Consider the following 11524-nt stretch of genomic DNA (forward strand, 5'->3'; position numbering starts at 1 on the left):
TGTACATATACTATTCTATCCACGTATTCTTCAGATATACTGCATATTCTATACACATACTGTCAATATCTATACAGCCCATCACACACACAAACATATATATATATATATACATACATACATACTCCGGACTCCTAAATTGCTCGTCCTAATATTTCTATATTTCTTAATTCCATTATTTTACTTTTAGATTTGTGTGTATTGTTGTGTATTGTTAGATATTACTGCACTGTTGGAGCTAGGAACACAAGCATTTCGCTACACTTGCAATAACATCAGTTAAATATGTGTATGCAACCAATAAAATTAGATTAGATTTTTCCATTGCACTGTTCAAATTGTAATTTTTGAATTAATCCATAGAATGAACCGTGTCTATGACCTAAGTGGTGTCATTCCTACTGAGTGAGATTGATTTGCCGGATGAAATAGATAACAAAGCCTGTTGTCTTTGATCCAACTTTTTCCACAGGGGCAACAGCTCGACATGCTATCGGGTATGCGGGTCTGTGTGCTCTCCGCGGCAGCTCTATTCGGCTCGTTGTGCCATAGCTGTCGCAGCCGGGCGCGTAGGTTGTCATTCCGGGGCTTTAGTTGGTCGCCCCGACAGATCAGCCGGTGGAACAGTCAGGATTCCATTGACCTAGCTCCTGCGGAGAAACCACGAATTCTCATCACAGGTTAAACCTTTTTTTATTTCAAGTAGCAATGAAAACTTTATGGCCCATAGTCTATAGATAGGTCCTATAGGATGTATATGTGTTTATGCATTTTTTTTTTTACAAGCATAGGTGTGCTGTCATTCTAGTTTTTGTCATTTCTAGTTGTTTTCACTGTTCAGTAAGTGGCAATCCTCTTTTCCTTAGTACAATAGACTGTGAGCAGACTGTGCTAGGGACAAAAAGGCCCCAGCAAGTGACCAGGGGCAGAATAATAGCCAGAGGCCAGTTTTTGTCTGTACATAAAGCTTTGGTGAAAACAAAAAAGGTTGCTGCCTGGTTGAAGCAGAATGTAACAAAATATTCTGAAATTGTACATAAGAATACATTTTTCACCATATATTCTTTATTGAGACCTTTGAGCAAATACAAATGAACAATTGCGATTGTGTTGTTTTATGAAATCTTATGAATTCTGCATTGTATTATTTTTCTCTTCATGGTTAAGGCGGCCTTGGCCAATTAGGTGTGGGGCTTGCAGAAATCCTGAGGTAAGAAAAAAAATGAAAGAGCAATCTTTTCTTCAATGCTGATTTCTTCGATGTTGATAGCCTGAATATTCCCCAGATTGTAGAATTCTCACGTAACATCTAGTTTACCTTCTGGTGTTGGACTCCTATCCAATTCAGTAAATTTCAGGAATTCACTGAAATGTAATATATTAATTGAATATCAATGTGTAGGAAACAGTACGGAACAGAAAACGTTATCCTATCGGATATCAAGAAGGCTCCACCAGAAGTGTACAGAAGTGGTACGTTTTCTTAGTTGGACTGATCAGCAATTCTCTCTTGATCGCAATGTCCATGCACATATCCATACTGCGCTTCTCAAATCCTCTTATTTTCTGCAGAAAAAAACATGTCCCCTGCCTTAAATGGGCAATCCGTAGTTTGTCTCTCTCTTCTCCTCCCCCTCAGGCCCGTTTGTGTATGCTGATGTGTTGGACTATAAGAACCTCAGAGAGTTGGTGGTGAATAACCGCATCACCTGGCTGGTGCATTACAGCGCTCTACTCAGTGTTGTGGGAGAGGCCAATGTGGCCCTGGCACGCAAGATCAATATCACAGGTCAGCTCCAAATTCACATACACACGCTACCACAGTATCCAGGGCAGTATCACAGTATCCCTTTTTGTAGGTTTTGTATGTTTTTGTCTAAAGCTTCACTCCTTGCTGTTCTTTCTAGGCCTTCATAATGTGCTGGACCTGGCTCTGGAGAGCTGCTTACGTCTCTTTGTCCCTAGCACCATCGGAGCTTTTGGCCCTTCTTCTCCCCGTGACCCCGCACCTGACCTGTGTGTCCAGAGGCCTCGCACCATTTATGGGGTGTCCAAAGTGCACGGCGAACTGATGGGGGAGGTGTGACCTGTTATGTTTACACATACAAATATACACACATCAACACACAAACAGTCATAGATGCAGTCATAATGCGACCACATCGCTGTCAAATGCACACTCTTGCACACACACAACCTGCCGGTCCTCTCTTAAAGCGAGAGAGTTTTCACATGTATCTTTTTCAGAGAGAGTAAGTCAATTAATTAACACAGTGCAGATTAAGAGAAATATGCTGCAGAAATATGCTTTTGCTGGATATTTGCTCTACCTTTGATTGTGTTAAATCTCTCTATGTTAGTATCTTCATCACAAGTATGGACTGGACTTCCGCTGCCTACGCTATCCTGGCGTCATTTCAGCTAACACACAGCCTGGGGGAGGAACAACAAGTAACCCATATTTATCATATCATCACTATTTAAAGTATTAATGCCATAGGGATATATTCCAATACATTCTGTGTACATTTTTGCTCTCCTTTCCCATAGACTATGCTGTCCAGATTTTTCACGATGCACTCAGCACAGGTCACCATGAGTGCTATTTACGTCCTGACACGCGTCTGCCCATGATGCACATTGGTGACTGCCACCGTGCGACTGTGGAGTTCATGCAGGCCCCGGAATGCCAACTGTCGCTGCGCACGTACAACATCGCTGCCATGAGCTTCACCCCTGAGGAAGTTGCCTCGGAAATCCGCAAGCAATTGCCCCACCTCAAGGTCACCTATAACCCTGACTCTGTCCGCCAGACCATTGGTATGTTCATTGTTCATCTTATTGGTGTGTGTCTGACTGTCTGTGGAGTGTTTTTAATTGTTATTGAACCTCAAGATGTGTGATTTGAATTAAGCCATAGCAGAAGTATATGGAACGTTTTCTCCTTCATAGTGTATAGATTAGAGTAGATATACATTGTATTTTTGTAGTAGTATTAAATATTGTAAGCCTTGCATGTCAGCCTTTCTCACATCCTTGACCTCCTACAGCATTGCTATTTGCTCTGGGTTTGCTTCACACGGTCCCCAGTCATGAATGATGTCATCATTGCGTCTTATGAAAGTTGTGATGTGTAAAATAACTCTTGACCATGATTGTCCCCTGGTGTGTAGCGGACAGCTGGCCAGTGAGGTTTGATGACTCCAACGCACAGAGAGACTGGGGCTGGAAGTCGACCTATGGGCTTGAGGAGCTCGTCTCAGACATGCTGAGCTCCATCCGTGACAAGAAGACCAACGCCGGACTGCCAGTCAGCTAGCAGGCACCACTCACAGAGACTGACCTACCAATCACTATTCCCTTAAGTCCGCTTCATTCTGGGTCTGCCTATCACAACAGACCCTCTTTAACCTTAGCATAATTTCCAAACCAGGACCCTTTTGTATGTCAGGAATATTCTACCAATAAACCAGGGACTATTTTCAAACCAGGAATCTTCAGCCAGAACCACTCAACTTGCCACGACAGTGGACACTGACGCCACACACACACACACAAACGCGTGCGCGCACACGGTAGGCAACAAGCACACACTCTCATAATAGCAGCCTTACTCATTTCAAGGAACCATACTGTCAACCATTCTCTTCTGTTGTGACTTTCTTCAGTTTCTGTTGTTTTAATTGTGATAGAGATAATTTAAATATCATAACAGGTTTAACATAAGCATCAAACCTCTGGGGGAAATAGGCTTCAGGCAAATTATTTTGCATATACAGTGAGGGAAAAAAGTATTTGATCCCCTGCTGATTTTGTACGTTTGCCCACTGACAAAGACATGATCAGTCTATAATTTTAATGGTAGGTTTATTTGAACAGTGAGAGACAGAATAACAACAACAAAATCCAGAAAACCGCATGTCAAAAATGTTATAAATTGATTTGAATTTTAATGAGGGAAATAAGTATTTGACCCCTCTGCAAAACAGGACTTAGTACTTGGTCGCAAAACCTTTGTTGGCAATCACAGAGGTCAGACGTTTCTTGTAGTTGGCCACCAGGTTTGCACACATCTCAGGAGGGATTTTGTCCCACTCCTCTTTGCAGATCTTCTCCAAGTCATTAGGTTTCAAGCCTGACGTTTGGCAACTCGAACTTTCAGCTCCCTCCACAGATTTTCTATGGGATCAAGGTCTGGAGACTGGCTAGGCCACTCCAGGACCTTAATGTGCTTCTTCTTGAGCCACTCCTTTGTTGCCTTGGCCATGTGTTTTGGGTCATTGTCATGCTGGAATACCCATCCACGACCCATTTTCAATGCCCTGGTTGAGGGAAGGAGGTTCTCGCCCAGGATTTGACGGTACATGGCCCCGTCCATCGTCCCTTTGATGCGGTGAAGTTGTCCTGTCCTCTTAGCAGAAAAACACCCCCAAAGCATAATGTTTCCACCTCCATGTTTGACGGTGGGGATGGTGTTCTTGGGGTCATAGGCAGCATTCCTCCTCCTCCAAACATGGCGAGTTGAGTTGATGCCAAAGAGCTCCATTTTGGTCTCATCTGACCACAACACTTTCACCCAGTTCTCCTCTGAATCATTCAGATGTTCATTGGCAAACTTCAGATGGGCCTGTATATGTGCTTTCTTGAGCAGTGGGACCTTGCGGGCGCTGCAGGATTTCAGTCCTTCACGGCGTAGTGTGTTACCAATTGTTTTCTTGGTGACTATGGTCCCAGCTGCCTTGAGATCATTGACAAGATCCTCCCGTGTAGTTCTGGGCTGATTCCTCACCGTTCTCATGATCATTGCAACTCCACGAGGTGAGATCTTGCATGGAGCCCCAGGCCGAGGGAGATTTACAGTTATTTTGTGCTTCTTCCATTTGCGAATAATCGCACCAACTGTTGTCACCTTCTCACCAAGCTGCTTGGCGATGGTCTTGTAGCCCATTCCAGCCTTGTGTAGTTCTACAATCTTGTCCCTGACATCCTCGGAGAGCTCTTTGGTCTTGGCCATGGTGGAGAGTTTGGAATCTGATTGATTGATTGCTTCTGTGGACAGGTGTCTTTTATACAGGTAACAAGCTGAGATTAGGAGCACTCCCTTTAAGAGTGTGCTCCTAATCTCAGCTCGTCACCTGTATAAAAGACACCTGGGAGCCAGAAATCTTTCTGATTGAGAGGGGGTCAAATACTTATTTCCCTCGTTAAAATGCAAATCAAGTTGTTATTCTGTCTCTCACTGTTCAAATAAACCTACCATTAAAATGATAGACTGATCATTTCTTTGTCAGTAGGCAAACGTACAAAATCACCAGCGGATCAAATACTTTTTTTCCCTCACTGTAGTTAAGTCATACCCCTACCATCAGTTTACAGTATCTCAAGGGGTTGGCTTTCATTTCCCTCCTGGCCTGCTGCATTAGGGTAGTATAGAGGGCACAGTGAAATGACACAGGAGCAGTGAGAGATATAGGGAAACCTATCAGGCACAATGGATGCAGAAGAAACAGAAAATCCACAATGTTTATAAAAGGCCTGCCTTTACAACACCACTTCAGTACATTTTCAAATATCTTCATATTTCTTTACAGGCACAGTGTGATTTTGGGTACAAATGGGTACCAAATAAATTCAGAATTGAAGCCTTATTTTTAATTAATGACTTATTAGAAATATATTTGTGGGTAATGAACAAAATGACAGTGTACTTTTGATCAGAAATGGAATAAATCTCTTCATTTGCTCATTCTGTTGTTTTGTTATTTGCTGTTGGGTGACTGAGTTATTATGGTAGTATTCTAGGCTACTAATCGGTAGGCCTACTGTGTGTTGATGAACAGACCTTGGCATACATAATTGAATAATTTTGAATTTTATCATAGGGTTTCATAACTCTAGCAATATGTTGAGCTACAATCCAAAGAGAACGTTGGTGAAAAAAATATCACATTTCATTAGGTTTGATTGATACATAACATACAGTTGATTGTTAGAATGTAAGTGTCAGGCTACCTACAACACATACATGTAGCCTATATTCAGAACAACCAATCAATTATGTGTATATTAGGTCTATGTATGTAAAAATAATAAATAAATAAAAATGTAAAACTGTGACAGAAACCTGGTTGTTCGATAAAGAAGAACATCAAGACAAAGCAGCTGCTTTACAAGTGGAATGCACTGTTGAGCGCTACATTCCGAGGGGTTTGTGCTGATTGTACAGAGATTGTAACAGCCGGTTAAATGGCATCCCTTGAGAAGGCAAGCACAAGATGTATGTCAGGAGAAGTGTAGCATTATCATAAGGAGACGTATACTTGGAATACGGAGGAGGAATGGAGGGAAAAACAGAGGCAGAGGAGGTCTAAGAGAGAGAAGGAGCAAGAGGGTGAGCTTAAGTCGGTTAAAAATGGCGGGAAAAAGGGAGATGGTTTGTTAAAGAAGAATGGTAGAAAGTGTAAGCAGAGTGAGCTGAACACAGGAGGAGAAATGGAAGTGAATGAGGGCGAAGTATTGGAGGTGGTAGGTGTGGTGAAGTTCTCGGCTTGCACCGAGGGTCAGGATAAAGATGAGTCTGTGACAGTAGGAGTGAAGTTTTTGGAAAAAGTTGACCCTTGCCTTTTGGCTGATCCATTTGTGGATTCAGGGTGGGTGAAAACAGAGTTGGGTGCTGTGGAATCGGTGAGGGTAAATAGAAGTGGTCTTGTGATAATTATTTGTGTTTCTGCTGGTCAGAGGGAGCAGGGTGGGGGCAAAAGTGAATAGTTTTGCTCTCAAGAAAAGGGCGCCATTGAAAGGAGTGATTACTGGGGTAGAAGTAAATGTGAAAGTTGATCAACTAAAGGGGAAGATTCCCGGTGTTTGTGATGCTCGTCGTTTGGTGCGACGCAGACAGGGTGGCGTGAGTGGTGAAACAGAAGAGTTGTTGTCTGTTCTTTTGAGTTCTGATGTTGTCTTTGCCCGACAAAGTGGTTAGGATATATAAGTTATCCTGTACGAGCTTTTGTGCCGAATACATTACATTGTTACAGGTGTCAAGCTTATGGGCATGTGGCAGCATTATGTAGGAGGGAGGTTCCTTGGTGTGAGAAGTGTGCAGAAGGGCATAAGACAAAGGAATGTGTAGCATTGGGGAAAGTATTGGTATGTGTTAATTGCAGGGGTGCCCATGGGGCTGGGGATTAGAAATGTCCTGTGTGAGAGAGGCAGCTTGAGGTTTCCAGGGTTAGAGTAGTGCAGAAGTTGTCATATGCTGAGGCAGTGAAGAAAGTAGAGGAAGATGGGTCAAGAGGGAGGGATCCTGAGAGTAGTGGTGTGAGTAGTAGATCTGTACCAGTACAGAGGGATAAACCAACAAGTGATATACAGTACCAGTCAAAAGTTTGGACACACCTACTCATTCAAGGATTTTTCTTTATTTTTACAATTTTCTACATTGTAGAATAATAGTGAAGACATCAAAACTATGAAATAACACATATGGAATCATGTAGTAACCAAAAAAGTGTTAAACAAATCAAAATATTTTATATTTGAGAGTCTTCAAATAGCCACCATTTGCCTTGATGACAGCTTTGCACACTCTTGGCATTCTCTCAACCAGCTTCACCTGGAATGCTTTTCCAACAGTCTTGAAGGAGTTCCCACATATGCTGAGCACTTGTTGGCTGCTTTTCCTTCACTCTGCTTTCCGACTCATCCCAAACCATCTCAATTGGGTTGAGGTCGGGTGATTGGGTTGAGGTCGGGTGATTGTGGAGGACAGGTCACCTGATACAAGCTGAACCTTGGCAAGACGGAGCTGCTCTTCCTCCCGGGAAGGACTGCCCGTTCCATGACCTCGCCATCACGGTTGACAACTCCGTTGTGTCCTCCTCCCAGAGTGCGAAGAGCCTTGGCGTGACCCTGGACAACACCCTGTCGTTCTCCGCTAACATCAAGGCGGTGACCCGATCCTGTAGGTTCATGCTCTACAACATTCGGAGAGTACGACCCTGCCTTACACAGGAAGCGGCACAGGTCCTAATCCAGGCACTTGTCATCTCCCGTCTGGATTACTGCAACTCGCTGTTGGCTGGGCTCCCTGCCTGTGCCATTAAACCCCTACAACTCATCCAGAATGCCGCAGCCCGTCTGGTGTTCAACCTTCCCAAGTTCTATCACGTCACCCCGCTCCTCCGCACACTACACTGGCTTCCAGTTGAAGCTCGCATCTGCTACAAGACCATGGTGCTTGCCTACGGAGCTGTGAGGGGAACGGCACCTCCGTACCTTCAGGCTCTGATCAGTCCCTACACCCAAACGAGGGCATTGCGTTCATCCACCTCTGGCCTGCTGGCTCCCCTACCTCTGCTGAAGCACAGTTCCCGCTCAGCCCAGTCAAAACTGTTCGCTGCTCTGGCACCCCAATGGTGGAACAAGCTCCCACACGACGCCAGGACAGCGGAGTCACTCACCACCTTCCGGAGACATTTGAAACTTTAATAATAATTGTAAAGTGGTTATCCCACTGGCTATAAGGTGAATGCACCAATTTGTAAGTCGCTCTGGATAAGAGCGTCTGCTAAATGACGTAACTGTAAATGTAAATACAGCACTCCATCACTCTCCTTCTTGGTCAAATAGCCCTTACACAGCCTGGAGGTGTGTTTTGGGTCATTGTCCTGTTGAAAAACAAATGTTAGTCCCACTAAGCCCAAACCAGATGGGATGGCGTTTCGCTGCAGAATGCTGGGGTAGCCATGCTGGTTCAGTATGCCTTGGATTCTAAATAAATCACAGACAGTGTCAGCAGCAAAACACCCCCACACCATAACACCTCCAGATATCATCCGTTCACCCACACTGCGTCTCACAAAGACACGGCAGTTAGAACCAAAAATCTCAAATTTGGACTCATCAGACCAAAGGACAAATTTCTACCAGTGGTTGTGTTTCTTGGCCCAAGCAAGTCTCTTATTTTTATTGGTGTCCTTTAGTAGTGGTTTCTTTGCAGCAATTCGACCATGAAGGCCTGATTAACACAGTCCCCTCTGAACAGTTGATGTTGAGATGTGTCTGTTACTTGAACTCTGTGAAGCATTTATTTGGGCTGCAACTTCTGAGGCTGGTAACTCCAATGAACTTATCCTCTGCAGCAGAGGTAACTCTGAGTCTTCCATTCCTGTGGCGGTCCTCATGAGAGCCAGTTTCATCATAGCGCTTGATGGTTTTTGCGACTGCACTTGAAGAAACTTTCAAAGTTCTTGAAATGTTCCAGATTGACTGACCTTAATGTCTTAAAGTAATGATGGACTGTCATTTCTATTTGCTTATTTGAGCTGTTCTTGCCATAATGTGGACTTGGTCTTTTACCAAATAGGGCTACAGTGGCTTGCGAAAGTATTCAACCCCTTGGCATTTTTCCTATTTTGTTGCCTTACAACCTAGAATTGAAATTGATGTTTTTGGGGGTTTGTATCATTTGATTTACACGACATGCCTACCACTTTGAAGATGCATAATATTTTTGTGAAACAAAGAAGAAATAAGACAAAAAAACTGCAAACTTGAGCGTGCATGACTATTCACCCCCCAAATGCAATACTTTGTAGAGCCACCTTTTGCAGCAATTACAGCTGCAAGTCTCTTGGGGTATGTCTCTATAAGCTTGGCACATCTAGCCACTGGGTAATTTTGCCCAATCTTCAAGGCAAAACTGCTCCAGCTCCTTCAAGTTGAATGGGTTCCGCTGGTGTACAGCAATCTATAAGTCATACCATAGATTCTCAATTGGATTGAGGTCTGGGCTTTGACTAGGCCATTCCAAGACATTTAAATGTTTCCCCTTAAACCACTCGTCAAAAGTTTGGACACACCTACTCATATGTGTTATTTCATAGTTTTGATGTCTTCACTATTATTCTACAATGTATAATGTGTTCTAAAACTTTTGACCGGTAGCGTATATATATACATGTATTATTATTATTATTATTAACAACAAATCAATACAGAAAGTACATGGGGAACACAAGTATATATAAAGAATATACAAAGGACCATTGGGCTAGGGGGTACAATATCACATTACACAAGGACCTTAAGGGACATATACACACATTTATAATTTCATTGTCTTAAAATATAGTTCAATTAATTTTTGTAAGGTAAGAAAACCTGGTGTTTTGTTTGTAATTTTACATTTGTGAATATGAAATTTGGCCAAAATAATAATTAAATTAATTACATACAATTGTTTCAACTTATTTATATCGTAGGTAAAGAATCCAAGCTGTACATCTCTCCATAATAGTGTAAAATCTTAATAAATGTGTTCAATTATAAATCTACTGATGTCTACAGATTCCTTACATGAATACAATGCCAAAAAAAATGCAAAACCGTTTCTGGGTGGTCATTAAAAAAGGTACAATTTGAATTTATATTTTTCTTAAATTTCTTCATATAGTGGTTGGCAGGATAATATTAATGAATAATTTAAAAAGAAACGTCCTTAATTTTGTTAATAACTAGGTATGTGTGTGGCAACATCCAAACTTTTTTCCAACGGATATTATCAATCAAACCATTCCAATAAGGCATGACATAAGGTATAGATAGATACACCATCCTGCTGAAACAAGGTTCGTATAGCTCTATTGTTGTTGAATGGACCAAAAGAAAAACAAATATTTCCTACCTACGAGTTAACAGGGTTAATCGTAGGTATGTTCTGAGGGTCAGGTCTTGACACGTTCCTGAATAATTAAGCAACACCTGAGGGAATGGCATCTAAAACAATTGCAAAATCTTTAGGTGTTACAGGGATCTTGCAAAGTGATAAGAATGTCTTATAATTCAGTAAAAGACCCTCTGCAATTACAAGTTGGCTCACCAATAGGATATTATTTCGGAACCAATATTCTAAAAGCAAATAAGTATTTTTATACAATATGTCCCGATTATTCCATATATAATATCTGTGAGGAGAAAGATTATGCTTAGAAATTAAGGACCATGACAAGAAAACCTGCCGATGAAAAGCAGAGTTTCACTGGAACTTTGTCAATATTATAATTGCAAACCAACATGAAGTTATGGCCACCATAAGTAGAGAAGACATGATGAGGAATAAAGTTCCACATAGAAGTGGGTCTTCTCAAGAACTGTTTAATCCAATTGATCTTAAAAGTTATTATTTAAGGTAGTAAAGTCCAGAAAATCAGCCCATTACAACAGTTTTCCTAATGTAATGGGTACGGTTTCTCCACAGAAAGTTGAAAAGCATCTGGTCAATCTCTGCATATTTTACCGTCAAGATATAAAGATAGAGCTGCATATGTTAGCCTAGAGATACAGTGAGGGAAAAAAGTATTTGATCCCCTGCTGATTTTGTACGTTTGCCCACTGACAAAGAAATGATCAGTCTATAATTTTAATGGTAGGTTTATTTGAACAGTGAGAGACAGAATAACAACAAAAAAATCCAGAAAAACGCATGTCACAAATGTTATAAATTGATTTGCATTTTAATGAGGGA

At 41.9% G+C, this 11524-nt stretch overlaps 1 protein-coding gene across 1 annotated transcript; it reads left to right on the plus strand.

Annotated features, from left to right (window-relative positions):
- Window positions 1-487: 487 nt before the first annotated feature.
- On the plus strand, window positions 488-3319 carry LOC311102324 (L-threonine 3-dehydrogenase, mitochondrial-like; the record flags this gene model as incomplete). Its single annotated transcript, XM_084143628.1, has 8 exons — window positions 488-680; window positions 1168-1210; window positions 1403-1473; window positions 1640-1789; window positions 1908-2080; window positions 2361-2451; window positions 2551-2820; window positions 3174-3319. 8 exons carry the CDS (start codon window positions 488-490, stop codon window positions 3317-3319), a joined length of 1137 nt encoding a protein of 378 aa, XP_083999754.1.
- Between the last annotated feature and the right edge of the window lie 8205 nt (window positions 3320-11524).

The sequence above is a fragment of the Coregonus lavaretus genome (genome assembly GCF_964263955.1).
Source record: "Coregonus lavaretus genome assembly, chromosome: 27".
NCBI lineage: Eukaryota > Metazoa > Chordata > Actinopteri > Salmoniformes > Salmonidae > Coregonus > Coregonus lavaretus.